Source organism: Rutilus rutilus, assembly GCF_951802725.1.
Source record: "Rutilus rutilus genome assembly, chromosome: 4".
In the NCBI taxonomy this organism is placed as follows: Eukaryota; Metazoa; Chordata; class Actinopteri; order Cypriniformes; family Leuciscidae; genus Rutilus; species Rutilus rutilus.
In genome coordinates, this window is record NC_140212.1 from 7,914,495 (window position 1) to 7,933,517 (window position 19,023).

The following is a 19,023-nucleotide window of genomic DNA, read 5'->3' on the forward strand; positions in this document are numbered from 1 at the left end:
TCCCTGCGCTTCTCCTCAGAAAAGGATGTCTTCTATCAAGTTCAGAGAAGGGCCAAAAATTCCACCTGTGTTTCCACCCAGTAGCACTTAAGCGTGACACCCCTGGAATGCTCAAACTTAATCGCTCTGCAGAAAATAAGCCTGATTCGCCGGAAGTAATTGCGTGGTAAGAAACCAGGCTTTACTGCATGCTTCAGTTGTTTAAAATGAAGCGTTATGGTTGTTACTAGGCATGAAATTGGTGAATCCTGTGTCAGATACATGTTGAAATATGCTGGACCTTGTGGTGTTATGACGAAAGTTTGGCCACTCATATGAAATATGAGTCCTTTAAAATGTTACAGTTTAGCCCAATATAATGGGTATTTGAAAGTGTTATAAAACATGAAATCATAATTGACTGATTTTACATTATATTGTAAGTGAATTATCAGTACAGTAGACATTATTTTAAAGAATAAAAAAATTAAAGTTTTAAAAATGGTGGTTACTTAAACATTTAATAATTACTGTTTAGCCTCCCTAAAATGTTATTGTGATACTCTTTGAAAGCCATCCGTAAGTCGCTCATTTGACTCACTCATAATAAATAATGGCTGAGATGTAGTGAACAAACACACTGGCTTCAAACAACAAAATGTCTTCTGTGTTTAATGCACTGTGATTCACATGCAAGTTTCATAAGAGGTTTCTCAAACCTTCAACAAGGTTTAGCCCTCTTATAACCTATGCTGTGTGCAGACTATTTCTGCATAGAAAATTAATACTACTTTTAAGATCTAAAACACTCCATGTAGTGCACCAGTCCATGTGAATCATATCACGGCGCTGTTAAATTAAGACATGAAAATCCGCACACATGTATCCTAGTATCTTCACGATGAACAACGTTTTCATTCCATCTGAAAAATCTCATTAAGACTCGAGCTTCTGTCCACGTGTGTGTGTGTCTGTGTGCACGTGTTGAGTGTGAGAGAGTGGAAAACAGTGACCTAGCTGTGTTTTGCTTGTCAAATTTCATAATGTGAGATATTGTGTAAAAGCCAAGGCAGGCAGTTATTGTTTTGTCTTTTCCTTTAAATACATTTAAATGCTCAAAGACAAATGTTAAATAGTACCACACACAAACCTTTGCGCTAGTAAAGAAAAATAAAGTTGGTGTCTGAATGTCATAGCTTGAATGAAAGAAGGAATTTGCGAATTTTTCTGAACAAACTTGAGGTAAATTGTAATCATGATGTGAAGAGAATGCTACATTTTGACTAACAAGTTTGCAGATTCTCTTGAAAAATCTCTTACGATTCCTGATTCTTGTCTAAATAGTGGCTAAAATCGTAAAGTGTGCACCCGATTTAGTGGTCTGCAACTAGGTCAGTGTAAGTGGTGATGGCCCGTTCCATTGAGAGGAAGGAAGATTTATGCGAAAACGGTTCATTCCAGAAACCTCCCTCTGGAGAATTCGAGTCCGCAGAGACAGAGGCAATGGCTTTATTTTGGAAGAACCCAGTAAATCCTCTTCTTCTTTCCATGTAATGACCACAAAAGCCGCTTTATCCACAGGTATGTAAAGTTTTCTATAAAACCGCTCGCACCGTCTAAATCTTGTCATCCAGGCTCCCACATAAGGTCCATTTTCTGGTCCAGTTCACTGCTGTCCGATCCGTTTAGTGTCAGTAGAGGGCAGGAACATCATCTTTAGTGTCTCCACGGTGTCGAAGCAGCTGATGGGTCACCATCAAGTCTCTGCTAGGAAAGCTGCTCCATCTCAAACTGTGTGTGTCCGTTAGCGGGCGCATTGGCCCAGGCCTCAGGCGCTCGTGGGTGTGAGTGGCTGGGCTTCAGGGGGTCTTCTGCGGGGCTGTGCGTGTGGATTAAAGAATCCGGGGACGCTGGGTTAGGTGGTTTGTGGTCGTAATACAGAGCCCATAGTAGTGTCACAGTCAACGTCATGGCTAAGATCTGGGCCACTCCGATCGACACGCCCAAGAACCTCAACACCTGCAACTGCTTGGTGCCCCGGATAAAACTGTAGATTTTGGGACCACAACCCTGTTGAAAACGAATGTAGTATGGTTATGTCAACATGAAATCAAAATGGACTAATATTTATATATATAAAGTTTAGAAAATACTTTATTTTTACCCCCGATATCAACTAATTCCTACTTTACCAATAGCCAAGTGGCTATTTAGCAATTGTTTTAACAAATTAGCATTAGCTACTTTATTAGTCTAGCTACCTTATGACATGTATGCCCACTTTTCACAATCCAAACAATTCCTAATGGATAAAATCAAGTGTCCATTTACATTTTTCTCTCATTGCACTTCCTGTTTCAATATTCAGAATACCCAAAATTCTAATTATTTATGTCAGGCCAGTCAAAAAAACAATGTGGAAAAAAGCCTTCTAATAGATCACTGTTGTCTCTTCACATTAACTGGGATGTGAGAAAGTAACAGTTCTGCTTTAACAGTTTGTTTTCATGTAAATCTACCCTACAACAGCTGCCACACTAATATGTGAGCAATGCGACCCGTTCATCCGCTCGCGTGTGTGCCTGCGTGTTTTGGGGTATTTCCTATGTTGGAGTGTGGAAGAGCAGGTAAACTATTTCCTGTTAGTGAGGGATTTATACTGTGGAGTAATTCCTGTATAGTGTCATCCACTCAGAAAGAGAGACAGGAAGTGTGTGAGGATCAGACTCGCTCCACACCCTCAGTCCTTCACTCCTAACTCTCCCCATAGTGATCAATGTTCCCGTCTTATTCAACAAAGCCCTGCTTTCACTCTTCTGCTGTGGGACCTGTCTGAAAGGCTGGGCTCTGCTGGCTGTTTTACCACAAACACACTGTGTTTATAATGTCCGTCGTTCTGTCTATAATTCTATTGTTTTATCTTTTGCTCTGTCTATCTCTCTATCTGTCGTTCTACCTGTCTGTCTGTCTGTCTGTCTGTCTGTCTGTCTGTCTGTCTGTCTATCTATCTATCTATCTATCTATCTATCTATCTATCAATCTAACATTCTATTGTTTTATCTTTTGCTCTATCTATCTGTCTGTCTGTCTGTCTGTCTGTCTGTCTATCCATCCATCCGTCATTCTGTCTATCATTCTATTGTTTTATCTTTTGATCTATCTATCTATCTATCTATCCATCCATCCATCCATCCATCCATCATCCATCATCCATCCATCCATCCCTCCATCCATCCATCCATCCATCCATCCATCCATCCATCCATCCATCCGTCGTTCTGTGTATCATTCTATTGTTTTATCTATCTATCTATCTATCTATCTATCTATCTATCTATCTATCTATCTATCTATCTATCTATCTATCTATCTATCTATCTATCTATCTATCTATCTGTACATCCATCCGTCCATCCGTCGTTCTGTCTACCATTATATTGTTTGATCTTTTGATCTATCTATCTTATCTATCTGTATGTCTGTCTGTCTGTCTGTCTATCTATCTGTCCATCCGTCCGTAGTTCTGTCTATCATTCTATTGTTTTGTCTATCTATCTATCTATCTATCTGTCTATCTATCTATCTATCTATCTATCTATCTATCTATCTATCTATCTATCGCTCTATCTATCTATTGTTCTATCTATCTCTGTCTATAAGAATAAAAACAAATTGTATCCTATAAACCTCCAAACTTCGAAGATTTTTAAACATTTATCAAAACGTTCAAAGACTTAACAATAGTGTGTCAGACGTGTCACAGGCAGGGCATCAGAAGAGCAGGGTACTGGATGAGACACTGTGTTGTGTTTGTCCTCGACCGTGTGTTTTAGCACTTCACACACAGGTGTGTCTCTGAGCTACGTGACTGATTTTAATTGCACTGCTGGAGTTGCTCATAACACTCACAGGCAATACAGCTTGATTAAACTCACGCTCAGCAGGAAAGTGAATCTCTCCGCTGTCTCGCCTCATTTACAAAGTCACGTTTTAATTAGGGCTGTCAATCAATTCACTTTTTTAATCAAATTAATCACATGCTATTCCACATATCAATATTTGCTAAGCCCCCAAATTAAAATGAAATTATACTATTGTGACAGATGAGTAAATCAATGAATAGACATAACAAAAAGTGGCTTTTAGAAGTCAATATTGCATTCTTTTTGTTTTCATATAATTGAACATAAGTCTAACACTGGTTCACCGCAAAGTTATCAATCCAGGTTAGACGTGGCAGTATTTTTTAATTGTTTGTCCATGTACAAATGCAGACGAACATCTTCAGCTGTTGCATCATAACTTGACACGTGCCATGAGATGCCATTGGAGAACTTGTAAGAAGACCCCTCTTGTGAGTACATTTATTATTTCCAGATGTTGAATCAATATCAAAAATAAGCTCACCTCCTGGTAAAGGTCACTGAGGTCATGGTAGTGGGCGTTGCGGGCGCACCCTGGATATTGATTGGAGCAGCAGGAGTCAGGTGGCCACTCCATCTCTGTCATTTCCAGCCAGTCAGTGAAGTAGATCACTCCACAACACTTTAACTGTAAGGCAGGTATGAAAGTTAGCACATTGAAAGGAACTATTTTTGATGTATACATATATTGGCCTGTGTATTCCATGCATATAGGTTTTTTTCACATATTTTACATAATTGCTGCACCTCTCCTCCCTTAGTTCCAGTCTCTATGAAGTCCCTCTTCCCGCAACTTTCAACAAATTACTAACGCAACTCAACTAGGCCTTTTTTTGCGTATGCCTTGGGCGAGAATTATTTAAAGAGAAGAAAAGGTAGTTCAGAAACAGTTCTTACTGATATAGAGAATAACTCCCTAACTTTGCAAACCCTTTTCATGTTCAAACAGCAACATTACACACTAAAGTCTGATTGACTGCTTGGCTTCACTCAGCATTTTTGCTTTCAGTGACAACAATAAAATTACTTGACACCAACTTGTCGCATTGTGTGTGGTAACGTAGGTGTTGGATGAGGTGTAATACTGGTGATGATTTTGACCTCTCACCTCAGTCTGTAAAGAGTTCCAGGCATGCGTGAGCCACTGGTAGCGCTGCAGGCCAAAATGAGGCATGCGTGACTTTAGACTTATCATATCAGACCTCTGTACCATAGGCTGAAGAAAGAGAGAGAGGGGGAGTTATGCAGAAATATTCATGAAGAAATCATTTCACAATTTTAAAAGCCCTTGTGATTTTGTAATCACATACAAATCATTTCCCTGCACTGTTATTAATGATGTTTTCTAAATAACAAAAAACAATGTGTTTTCCAGGCAGTTTAAAGGACCATCCACACGCCCACACGTCCAATTTTAGGCTCTCTTGTGACCATTTTATTGGCTAGCTATGAAATACCCTATTCACAAGTGCATGCATCTGTTGTTTATATAGTAGTTGGCATTTTCATTTCTGTCTCATATGATGGGCATTTGATAAGTACCCACAATGCCCGGAGGTTAGGAGTGTCATCTCTTATTTTGGGCAGCCGAACTTGCTAAAGCAGGATAGATTGAAGTCAACATGAAATCACAATCGACTATTTGAAAAAATAAAAGATTTCCTTTCTATTATGTTGAGTTTTTATTTCATTTTATTTGTTTTACCAGTATTAAAAATACTGTTAGGTGCATAAACATGCATAGAAATATAAAGTTGAAGGATGAATGGATGCCATTAGGATGGCCAGTTTTCTCAGTCCAAATTAAGTCTCACTCTACAATTTTTTCTCAATAACCAGTTTCACTCTGAAATAAGTCACATTTTGGAAATAAAATGGGTCGCGAATGCCATTTCATGTTGACTTTAAGCTGAAGAAAGTTGGAATGGATGCACTGTTGATACTGATAACATGTAACCAGGCCAGGTGCAGCAGAATAAACAGACTCATTGCCCTTACGCTCACAGGGGTCACATTAGGCCACAACAGCACAATAGGACCATCAAACCCAGCAAAGGTTTTGGGGTTTGTGATAAGAGCGTATCTTGAAGCAGAAGCTGTGTATGTCTGAGTGAGAGAAGCTAGATTAAAGCCAGGTGTGTGTGATATCTTCCCCTGGAGGTGCGCCTTATCTCTCGTATCCCTGGGCTAACAGAAGCAGATGCTACCTGCAATCCCTTTTCCCCTTGCTGATCAAATCTTTTAGTCTGCACAGATCCAGGACAGGTTTCTGTAAAGCCTGATGCTAATCTGGATTTAAGAGCCAACTAGGCCATTTACATAGGTGACTCCATCCTCAACCCGCACACGAAAACACTCTGCTTATTAACTCCCCAAAAGGAAGTCTGCTTGAGTCGGGCTTTTGAAGTCATAATAGTTAAGATTAGACCGTAAGCAGGCGGTTCAGAAATCGGATCCTCATTCCATTTTCTCCTGGGAACGGCCATGTGGCGGCCGTGTTGTTGACGTGAGAGAGGGAAGAGAGTAGGCATTTCTGTTTATTCATAGCACCACACACCTCGTCATACGTCCACACTCCACTGGCCAGCTCCACGCAGAATATCACCATCAGACTGCCAAAATACTGGGAATGCACACACATATAAAAAAAGAAAAGGTTTGGTTAAAAATATCTTCTGAAACAATAGGGCAGAAGGAAGGTATTGATGATCAGACATAGAGAAATGAGAGCAAAGTGCGTGTGCTTGTTCATGTATGTTCGGATCTGGATTTTGAGGTCTGTTTTGTCTCTCAGGTCTTCTCTTGGGAGTTTCGAGCAATTGTGATAGGCTGTGTTCAGAATAGCATAGTCATGCTATTTTTTGCAGTATGCAGGATGTATACTATACAGGATGTGTACAATATATGCAAATGTAACAGAGCATACTGTATCCCATTTTATATATATATATATATATATATATACATTTTTTTTTTTTTTTAAGTTGATAATTGAATGTTTGCAAAAGTAGTATGCAGTATGCTCAATATGCTTGGGTGAATAAAACAAAAGAGAATCTTTCAAAGTTTTTTGCATTCGCACATGAACAGATTTTGTATTTAGGGCAAACTAACACATCCATCTCATCTCCTCCCTTCCTGAAGACAAAGACACTCTGTCTTTCTCAAAATCTCTTTAACGTACATAGTTCCCCTCGGTTGAACACACACTTTGAGAGAGATAATCAAGATGAATGACAGTGTTAGGAGCCGCATTCGGAGCAGACCCCGTCTGACAGCTTGTTTATTTGGGAGAATCTAAATATTTGTGGCTATTCTACGCCTGTGTTAGCATTTCAGCTAGTTTGTCAGACGCTTACCACAAAAAAAAAAAAGATAACCGTTTCTCTACACACCCTTCCCTGCTAATATCTGCCCTTCAAATATGTCCAGTGTGAACTTGTAACCCCTGGAAGTTCCCAACAAGCTGGCTCATCTGCAAACACACACACATTTTTCTCAGGGTAAGAGAGGTTACATTCTCTCAGCGACCTCTCGGTTTATTGATTTGTTGAGAGTTTTACTCTTCCTCTTTCACACTCACACATTTTTTGGCAAATACTGTTACAGAAAACAGGACACTGTGAAATGGATGGATTTCCTTTTGACCGGAACGATTAACACCCCCTTTTTTTACTTACTCATGCAAACAGAACGAGAGTTAGATGCATCTAGAGTCTAGTATTAAGTCGTATCAGATTTGTTTTGACAGATGGCTACTGTTAATGTCATTAAACTGGTGCTTTTGGGTGTACTTACAGTTAGAGATTTGAACAAACAATGCTATGGACACGATGGACGCCTCAAATTGTGTGTCTTATTGAGGAAAGATGTGCTATTCGGTTTTTTTAAGTGATTAGGGATGCACCATATTTGTTATTGGCCAACGTTAGGGAGATGTTTTTAATTATTTTTCCATATTGGCTGATATTAGGTATTTAATTAAAGATTACTCAATAGCTGGACGCCTGGACCAACCTGAAATACATTTTTATAATATAAGCAACATTCATGAGAGTGTCCATGCCAGATTTTGTTTTATTTGAAATATGAAATGTGAGTTTGAAAAGCAGTTTTTTGATATTTAAGTATATAGCAGTTGGTCTTATATGACCAAAATATGTAAAAAAAAACCTTTTTTTTAAATCTTTAAAGCTGCAGTCTGTAACTTTTGGCGCTCTAGTGGTTAATAAACAGAACTGCATGCGTCTTGCGGAAAAACATTGTAGCTGGAGCTACTTCTCTTTGTTTATGTCTATAATGAGTCACACAGGTACTGGGCTCACAGTGGTGCATGGCGACCTGACCAGTCTAAAATAGTCCGAATATAAAATATAAAAACACTTATTATAGGTGTACCATAGAGATTCAGGATAAGACAAAAACACGGTTTGGAAAATGGATTTGATGTACTCGCTCATTACATATATTTTGTAAAATTTGAACACAAACGAAGTTACGGACTGCAGCTTTAAAACCAATAAACCATTTTATTATACCGTGGTCTGTCTGAATACTCAATTCTGATTGGCTGGACTATAAGCATTCATTTCATGTGCCGAACAGAAGAGAGTCTCTCGGTAGCCTGCTTAAAAGTCAGATCTTTTTTATGTTCATCACATAAAAATCAGTCAGCAGGCTTTCAGGAAGTCGGGGAAGTTTCGTAACAAGCTGTTCACACATAAAAAGCAATTAATTCATGAAAATTCTTTGAAAATTGAAATCTATTCCACCGTTCAAGATGAACTCCTATCTGCTCTCCTGATCTCTCGATTGCCGCCTCCTCTTCTTTGCTCTGACAGGACAAAGAGTGTGTGAGAGTGTTCGAGTTAATGTGCATGTGTGTGTCCGGCCAGGTCGCAGCACTCAGTGAGAGGCCGGCTGGTGAATAGGGCGACCACGTAACCCAAGTGCCTCTCCTCTCTTCATGTCTTCCCGCTCTCCTCCTGGATTGGTTTACCTATTGTATCTAAGCCAGATAATATTGTTTGTCGCTGAGCCTCTGGGTAACACAAGCTCACTGGGGCAGAGAGGAGAGGAGAAAGGCTCCTCAGGAGATGAATGGAGACCCAGAGAGAGGAGGAGGAGGGGGAGAGATGGGCAAAGGAGTCCCAGAAAACAGGTCCTCAGTCTGGGTCAGCAGACGGGACCCCACCCTCTCGCCCGCCGCACACCTGGGACTGAGAGCCACAAAACAGCCCTCTGCTTACTCTCTCCTCCCCCTTCATGCTGGGATTTTGTCAATTCATCATCATAAAATAGATTTGCTGACCTTCTAAATGTTACACAATGACAGCCTTTCAAAGGGGCCATTGCATAGAAAACAGAATTATCCTTGCTCTTTTGAAATAAAACAGTCCAACATGTTCATAGACGCTGGAAAATGGTAGCTTAGAAATCACAGACATGAACGTTTCTTATTAACGTTAACGTAACATTAACGTTTCTTAAAATTGTTCTATTTTTGTTATGTGATTCTAATGTTTTCAGTACGTCATATTTAGATTAGATTTTTTTTTTATTAAACAAAACATTTTATCAGTTAAATGGTTTTATTTTAAAACAAATTAAAAATATTTTCTAAATTAAAAATAAATGTAACTTCAGCTCTAATTTCACTGCATGATCAGTAAACATCTTGAACATTGTCAAAATGTATTTTTTCCAACACTATCTCACGACCAATTCGTACGAATTCGTACGAATGATAAAAAGTTGGCTAATTCGTACGAATTTGTACGACCTCACTCGTACGAATTTGTACGATTTGTCTAAACCCACGTGATGGGTAGGTTTAGGGGCGGGGTCAGGGGTAGGTCATTCGTATGAATTCATACGAATTGGGCAATTCGTAAAATATGTACAATTTTGCAAAAATCTTACTAATTCGTACGAGTGAGGTCTTTTGAGGTCTCTACGACCTTGTAGAATTTGTACGTTTTCCCGTGAGATCAGGTTGATTTTTTCATGTATATTTCTTATTTAATATTTATATATTATTATATATAATTACATATTATATGTAAATATTAAAAAAAATTATTAATATTAAAATATATATTAACACAAAAACATTAAACAATTAAATTACATAAATGTTACTTTCACTGAAGGGAAAAGGAACAGTTTGCATACTTTGTTAAATATCTTTCTTTGCGTTTCGACACCAAATGGGTTTGGAACAACATAAAGTATTTTCATTTTTGGGTGGACTGTTTCTTTAAAGTAGAAAAAGCAGCCTGTTTAATTCTAAGGGTCAGATAGAGGGTGGATTTTCCTTCCTCCTCAAATCATTTATATTATATGTGCTAACAGCCTGTCAAGATCTTGCCATTTCAGAAGTCACAATGTCACGAACACATCTGTCTAAAAAACACACAAAAATCTCTCACAATGTTACTATGTGGCCTGTATTTGGCCCTCCTTGACAGTCTATCATGCTGAGTGAAGTGCAGCGCTCATACATTACTCCCGTCTAACTCTTTGTCTCAGTCGCAAGAGCTTTACGACCTCCATAACCTATAGAGCGAGTTTCTACAAGTGTCTGAGGAGGTTATTATCATCTGAAACACACATTCTGATGATACGGATAACTAGACGCACACCGCACCATGACATCTAATACAAGAAAGATATTGCCTTGTATTATCCCAGTGTAGTTATGAGGTGAGAATATGGCAAGAAGTGACTTCCTGTGGCTATAATGTGTCATGCTAGATTTGAACACAGATATCTGTAGAAGAGAGTCAAAAACAACATGAAACTCCATTCACAATGCTTATAACTTCTATAATAAGACATATTTCCAAGTGAAAAACCATATTGGTTTGGATTTACAGTAAGGGCATTCATCAGGATTTGATAAGATGTTATGCTGTGAAATTATTAGTTTACTGCCTGCAGGGATTTTGCTACATCATAAAAGATCATGGCAAATATGGTCAATTGTAAATTTTTTTTGCTCATTCTCATCCTCAATGCATGTTGATCAGCTTATTGTGCATGAATAATCATTGCATGTTATTCCAAAAAAGTTAAGTCTTTGTAAAAATGTACTAAACATCTTAATGTTTATACTTTATCAATAAAAAAAAAAATATATATTTTTTTGAAATTATTTAAAAAAGCAGATTAACTTGAATTTCAATTTCACCGCATGATCAGTGAGCACCTTAGATATTACATATCTCTTAAATAGTCTTTCATCAAAAAGCAAAAACTTGCTTGACCCGTCCCACAATTTCTTCTCGTCAAACACCCTTGCTGCATAAGAAATCGCATACTGTATAATAGGTACTTCATTTGTTTTGAAACTAAATTCGCGACTGTTAAAAAAGTATGTTTAAAAGTACTACATCCGCCATATTGCCACTGTCATGTGACCTTCGGCATCAGTTGCGTCACTTCACTTGTCGTTTTTGCCAAAATAACTTGCGAGATGTATGATATTCCATCATGTTAGCAAAGTAAACAGTGATTACAATGTGTTTGGTTTCATTTCTTCACTCATTTCATTTCTTTATCTAATTGACGACTAGTCTATGGTTTAGACGTCTATTACATTTTCACTGACAGCCCAAACTTTACCTTGTTTTAGCCTAGACGTCTGGGCTGTGTTTGGACGGCTATTAGACGTCTTTTAAACGCAAAATTGCTTGCTGGGATTACTCGGCTCACATACTCTTGTTCAACAACTACTATATAAAATGGAAGTAGGCAGATGGAAATACATCACATTACAGACGTAAAATGGGTTCAGGATGGCTTTTAGGATGCGATATCTCTCTCTACTCCCCTCTAGTGTGTGAAGTGAAGACACAGTGGTCTCTGTGGAGATGTGTGGATAAAGAAAGCAAGACTTGTTTGAATCTGGTTCGAGGGTGTTTGGGGTCAGCAACGTCAGTGCCAGCTAAACTTAAAATATTCTCGGTACACAAAACCACACACATTCCAAATCAAACAATGTCCCTGCTGTGCTCGTCTTTTGTTTTCTTCTCTTCCCGGTTCTACTTACCCAAGACAGTAGGAGCAGACTGCACTTGAGCGTGCCGCAGTAGCCCACCATGGCCACGATGATGAGAAAACAGCACACGGCGATGACGACAGGATGGACGACGGGGGAGTATGTGAGAACGGCTGCCTCCTCCAGTCTTGAGGAGAAGAGAGAGAGAGAGGAAGAGTCATTTCTTGGCAGGCTTTTTGTTTATTTATCCGTCCATCCTGCTCACTTGCCTCTTCCTTCTCTCATAGGGCAGCATATTTGAGTAATACACCAGTTGCAAATAAACAGTGATTATACTCTGTAGGAATGCAAACTCTTCCTGTCTCTTGCTGTCTCTACTTCTGTTTGGCTCTCTTTTGCACCAGTTTTCTGAGATGCAACAATGTTTTCACTAAGGAAGACATGGAAAAGCTACAGTTTAAAGGAATATTCTGGATTCTGTATACTGTATACTTTCCATGTGAACCTACTTTTCTTTAAAAAAGCAAAAATCTGTTGTGCCATTGAGACACTTACAATGGAATTGAGGCCAATTTGTAAACATCAAAATACTATTTCATTAATATAGCCACAAGATGTAAACAAAATGCAAGCAAACATGATTTTAGGGGCTGTTTACATGACACCATTTTCAACTAAAATGAGTTTTTATGCGTTTTGGCCGTTCATTTACACGACAGTGTCGTATTGTTTCTGAGAACGATACTGTTATCTCATACGTGTACACTATAAAAACGCAAATTTGTGAAAACAGTGACATCATGCGAATGTTCAGTCAATATGCGCATAGTTTCTTTACAAATGGATATCGTCAACTACTGGCCTGGCATGCATAATACAGCCATTTTTAGACGTTTTCGTGGATCCATGTGAACGGGGATCATTTTGGCAATGTTGTTATCTGTATATGGAAAAATGTGAAGTAAACACTTTCCAATTTTAGTACATCATTGTCAGGTAAACTTACCCTTAGTGTGAGAAAAATGCTTACTAACCTTTTCTGTGTAAACTTTTATCCAATTTTACACTTTCACTATCATGACAACCCAAGACCCTGTAGAACCTAAAATACTAAAACAACTGTTTTAAAGCTTCACACCTTTTAAACCCTCCAAAAATTGGCCCATTGTTAGTGCCTCACCATAACCTATTTTTGCTTTAATGAAAATTAACATAATTAACATTATGCTGGCTGTGTGCTGGTGATTAAGTTTAACTTGTATTGAATATTTCCTGAGGTAAATATCTAACTAAAGATCACATACAAATACACACATCTGTATAAGTCTGAAACGTTCTATTCTTGTTGATATCCTATTATGTTTCATTCCGCAGAGATGAGATTTTTACAGTCATCATAGGAGGGCTGACTCAGCATGTTACTGCAACGCAACTCTGGTAAACCTATTTGTTGTGTACAATCAGGTTTTAACAATTTTCTCTCGGTTGATTCCCATTCATGTCGTGATGTGGCCCACAGAGGGCTCAGTAATTATAATACACATCTTGGTGATAAATTGCTTTTTGTCAACATTAATTACGAATTACTTGCCTCCAGGATAATATTGGTTCTTTTGGGATTTTTCATGCAGTTTTCCTTGAGATGATGTAAAAAAAAAAAAAAAAAAACCTACAAAACATACACAAATGAATGGTTCTCAACCCAGGCCCTGTCTCCACTGGCAACTTAATGCATTTATCTGATTTCTTCTCCAGAACTGCACACCTCATTCATGCTTGTAATTACTTCATAAGCTCGAGGCAATTTGATCCAGACCGGCTGAAAAGTTGGAAAACAGTAAATTAGACCTTTACATGGACCGCTGCCCCGAATGAAAGGATTTTACGGCTCACACCTGTCCATCTGCTGCCTCTCACCTGGTGTCTGCGGTTAAGGTGAGCACATTGTTCAGGTGATCCCTGAGGCAGGCGGACACTCCCAGCACACAAAGGGCCATAAGCTTGGAAAAATGAGAAGAAAACAGTACTTAAGCCACACTTAAACATGCATTTTTGAAGATATCATTTACAGTGATATCAAGTGATGTCCGGCCTATATGAAAATTGACATCTTCACCCTTTATCCAAATATTATTAAAAAAGTGTTAACGATTTTGTAAGCATATTGCGCAGTTGTGCTTGAGGTCAATTTTTTATTTGTGATAACGCAATGAAACATGCCAAATTGTACAGATATAATTTTTGGCTAAGCTGTCAGACAAAGAAATTATAAACGCATGCAAAAACAAGAGAGAACCAACAAAATATTAATTAATTCAACTGATTATGTTGTAGTCAGTGTATGCTTTTTCCTGTGAGCTGTTTGTTTTTCTTAGCTTTTTTTTTTTTTTGTCTTTTTTTGACAAAAATTGTCTTTTTGCCCAATAAATTTGGCAGATAAATACCTTAACCAAGGTTAGTGTTTTGTTCTTCCCTCATATTACAATATTTTTTTATTGTTTGATAAAAACAAATCACTTTTGGTATAATTATTTATTATATATGTTTATTTCTGTATTTAAATATCATGTAATCATGTATATATCAATATAATTGATCTTATATATATATACACAAGGACATTTACATACAGAACATACAGTAACTGGATACAGCCAATCACCTTTGGATCAGCTGGTAATCATAAAATTGGCTCAGAAAAGTGAAATTATGGTTCTGAGAGACAGTCTGGCACACTTTTCTTACAGATGCCACTTGGTTTGATTATGCAATGCAGTCAAATTCATGCATTTTAGTTGTCTTTGGGGCCTCTGGATATTAAAACATGGATGTATGTTTGTGTCCATGGTTGGCTTGGAAACCTATTTAGGTACTCTGCTATGTTTGGCATGCAGCAATATTAGTGGCATGGGTTTAGTTTGCCCTACGCAGGCATTCTTGGTCTAAAAACACACCCTGGTGCTTATCGCATTTAATTCCCTAAAAATAGCGGCCGCAGCAGAATGTGAGCTGTGTGCCATTCGAGCATAGCTGGGATTCAGGCTGTCCTCTACATAAAGATAACATAGGATGGGGAGGGAGGGAACACAGATTGCGCGTGTGTTGGCGAGAGAGTGGCTGTTGCGCGTCTTGGAGAGCGCACAGCAGCACCGTGCCATGTAACGTGAGCGCTCGCTCGGCCACCTGCTCCGACTTGGACTCGTCTTACCCAGAAGAGAAAGTTGAGCGCGTAGAGCAGACAGCGCAGACATTTCACCGAATCCTCCCGGGCCATTCTAAGCACACCAACTGCTCACCAAAAGACCTCATTTTAACTTCTGCCACCAAGGCACCATAACCGCTGAGGAGAAAACAACAATTAACAATCACATACAGCTTGCTTGAGATGTCAAGAAGAACATATAGCTGCTGGAGAAACCATTCAAAGTTGGTTGCTGGTCTTTGTTGGTCTCATAGCCTGGTAAGGCTGGGGTCTCGGTTGGTTGTGAATGGGTTTTGGCCTCCTCATCACATTACAACCTGCTAAACTACCTAAATACCAGCTTGATCATACCGGGAAACCATCTCAAACCACCTTAGGCCAACTAACCACCCAAGGCCAGCTGGCCAGGTGTGGAGACCATCTTAAACCACCAAAGAAAAGTTTCTTCCCCCAGGCAATCTACATCACAAACAGTTACAAGTTCTCCCCACTGTGCAATGATAACTAAATGCAATAATACTTATTTATTTGACAATATTTTACCTTTAATACTTGACAATTCCATAAAGACAATACTTTAATGGAATTTCTTATTTTAATTGTACTCTATTCTATTTGTATATAGCACACCTGCACATACAAATGTTTTTGCATACGAATGTCTTATCCACATATCTCTTCATTTTTTTATTTTATTATCTGTGCACTGTTGTTGTCTCTGTTTCCTGGAAGCTTATCCTGTCACCGAAACAAATTCCCTGTGTGTGCAAACATACTTGGCAATACAACTTTTTCTGATTCTGAAGACCAGCTTGGTCAGACTGGGAGACCATCATAGACCAGCTAAGTGCATCTTAACCCAACTAAAACCATCTGAAGACCACTTTGGACAGGCTGGGGGACCAGTAAATCATCTAAGGTTATTTAAGGTGTTTTTAGGGAGGTTTTTGAAATCCTACCATGTCATAAGTCCTTGTGCGTGTTCAGTGCGCATCCAGAATGTCTTGATATAAGGTTGTAAATATCCTTGGGAGGTTTAAAAAGCAACATGTGATTTAAAAAAGACCAACAGGTTGCAACTTTCTTTACTTGAAGGGTGGTTCAATTAACCTGGATCACTCAGGACACTTTTCTACACCAAAAAAAAAAAAAAAAAAGAAGAAGAAAGAAAGAAAGAAAAAAGTCTCCAAAAGAGAACAAGAAACAAAAGTTTGGAAAGTACTGCACAGACAAGCCCTTTATATTTTGTCCAGCATGAAGTTGTAGGAAACTCCTCAAACTTAGTTGCGCCTGCAATGTAAAATCATATTGATATTCCTAACGGAGCTGCGCGCAACAGTCGGGCGTGTTCGCTGCGATCCATTCACTGCTACTGTCATTCCAGGCGTTATATGCTCCATTCAGGACCAGCTGTGTGCACCTCGCCTTTCCACAAGTGTTTAACTTCTGCATGTAAGAGACTTTCACTCCAAACGCGCTGAGTGTCATCCGGAGCAGCGGTGCCTCCGGGTCCTAAAGGCAAACTCTGGGTCATCCCGATTATGGCAAGCCGATTTAACATTTATTTATTTAAACACCTAATGTCTATGTTGGTACTACATGGCACAATAAACTTGTGCCATGTAGTTAACTATGTAAATATCATAAGGTTGCGTAAAGGACCCATCATCTTGCGCCATATCTGTATCATGACAGAACTTGGTATTTTTACTAATATTACATGCTAGTATTGCGCACTAGAATCTATTCTAGTGTTTATATGAAAATTACATTTAAAATAATGAATCCCATATAGTTATGCCATTTCAAATAAATAAATATTTAGTTATTTGTGTTGATTAGAGTATATCTGAGAAGAAAACAAATCCCTGGATGTCTTTGTCTTATTGGATACACTTGTACATTACAAAATAATTTAGGATCTTTACGTCGTATCTGACCAGTTAGGGTCAACTTCTGGGTCGGCTAATTTTTGGGTGCCTCATATTATTAGCAATTCTACCTGCTTAACCAGTTTCTGTGGTCATTACATGCTTCCCAATCGCATGCATCAACAGTGCTTGGCATGTATCCAGATCCCCGCCCCTGAGATATCGTATGCCCGGGTGAAGAGGTCACATCTGATGGGCGTATTATTGTCTTGAGAGAGACCCAATCTGCTGTTATCTGGGAATGTGTGTTGATTAATTTTACTGTGCTGCAGCTGTCCTGGTAATTTATATAGGCTACAAGTATGTTACACAGGCAAATATTAATTTACAAAAGCAGTAATAATTACAACAGTTTTTTAAGTTGTAATATGAGTCCATATTAATCATCCAGTCATGTAATGACTTTGAGCAAGGAAAAGACTCATTAAAGTGATTCCTTTAAGTGATTTTGCTTGCAAAAATAATAGACTTGCTCACTTGCATGCAATATCACTTAATATTATTACTAAACTCCCTCATTTAATTAATTAATCAAATTAATGAATGTAATCTTACATCAGAGCGGCCTGTTCTAACACTTATTTTAAATATTTAATTTAGTTAATAGTTGGGTTTTTAAATATATTTATTGTTCAGCACTAAAAGACAAAAAATAAAATCAAAACAAAAATATTATTATTTTTTAGAAAACTGTTCAGAAGTTGCTACAGTATGCATATGCAAAACCAATATGCTATACGCAAAACCAATATTGCACTGATTTATTTTGAGCATCCTAACTGTTTACTGACTGATATTATTTGATATTCTACTGTGCAAATATAGCACCAGGAAACTCGGATGAGAATAAATATAAAAAGACAACTAGCTTTCAAACGGCCACAAATGGATGGAACAGTCATCAGAAAAGCCACATTTCCTGTTTATGATCTCAGGCATATTTTTATTTCATCCAAATTGAGAGCTGAGATGCAATGTCACTTTGCAGAACATTTCATGTCTACAGCTGTGAGGTAATTTTGTCTTGGAAATAAAATATTTTAATGGGATGTTTTATAAAAGCCTCTTCCACCACAACTGCACCAAATCATAACTGTCTACAATAAACGTGGGGTCAAGCTGAGGTTTCTTCCTCTCAAGAGACAGCTGGGTAGTTACATTGTCTTCCACTGGCAAATTTCTAGCGGTATGTTTTACAAAAGCCTCTTACACACAGACAGCACCAAAATTGCAACTGTCGAGCAAACGCCTGAATTGTCATCCCACATTGCAGTCAGTGCTGCCCTCCAAAGGCCAAAACGGCATAAAACCTGCTGTCTACTAAAAGACTGTACAGCTTGTGTGTCTCTCACAGGGGCGCCGCCAGAAATTTTGGGCCCTATGAAAAAATATTAGGTCGGGCCCCATACCTCACCCATCCCATTAATAAAATCGATCTCTGGGGCCTCTAAAAGTGTGTGGGCCCTTAGAATCGTCTTAACTTTAGCGGCACCCCTGGTCTCTCATAACCATGATGATGTAAAATTTAAAGAAGCTAAGGGTAATTTTCATACTATTTTTCATTTTAAGTTTTAATTTTATTTAGTAACTGAATAAAACAGACAATTTCAAAGACAAACTTCACAGAAAAATAAAATAAAAATCTAATTAAACTGAGCAGGAGAAAAATGTAATAGTATATATATATACAATTATGTTGTCATAAAATAGTTTTATATAATTGTACATTTCCATTTATTATTATACACACAAATTATGTATATAAAATTTGTATGTATATATAACATGATTATATGGTACAATATGGACAAAATGCAAATGTCCTGTTAAACAAAAATTTGTTTTGTTTATAAGTGTTTATGTTGATGTCAAGCACATATTTTTGTGAACTCTTCCCTCAAAGGTGTGAGGAAAGAGGGTTTTTGATATTCAAAAGAAGGAGGACGTTCCAGTTCAAAATGTAAAGCTTTCCATTCTATTCATTAT

At 38.1% G+C, this 19,023-nt stretch overlaps 1 protein-coding gene across 1 annotated transcript; it reads right to left on the minus strand.

The window, feature by feature from the left end:
* Positions 1–626: 626 nt before the first annotated feature.
* On the minus strand, positions 627–16,589 carry tspan12 (tetraspanin 12). The gene is made up of 8 exons (XM_084406370.1): positions 16,066–16,589; positions 15,113–15,244; positions 13,822–13,904; positions 11,956–12,091; positions 6,460–6,525; positions 5,011–5,118; positions 4,387–4,530; positions 627–2,049 (listed from the first exon to the last, which is right to left on the minus strand). The coding sequence occupies exons 2-8, from the start codon at positions 15,176–15,178 to the stop codon at positions 1,747–1,749; spliced, it is 906 nt and encodes a 301-aa protein (XP_084262496.1). The 5' UTR covers positions 15,179–15,244; positions 16,066–16,589; the 3' UTR covers positions 627–1,746.
* Between the last annotated feature and the right edge of the window lie 2,434 nt (positions 16,590–19,023).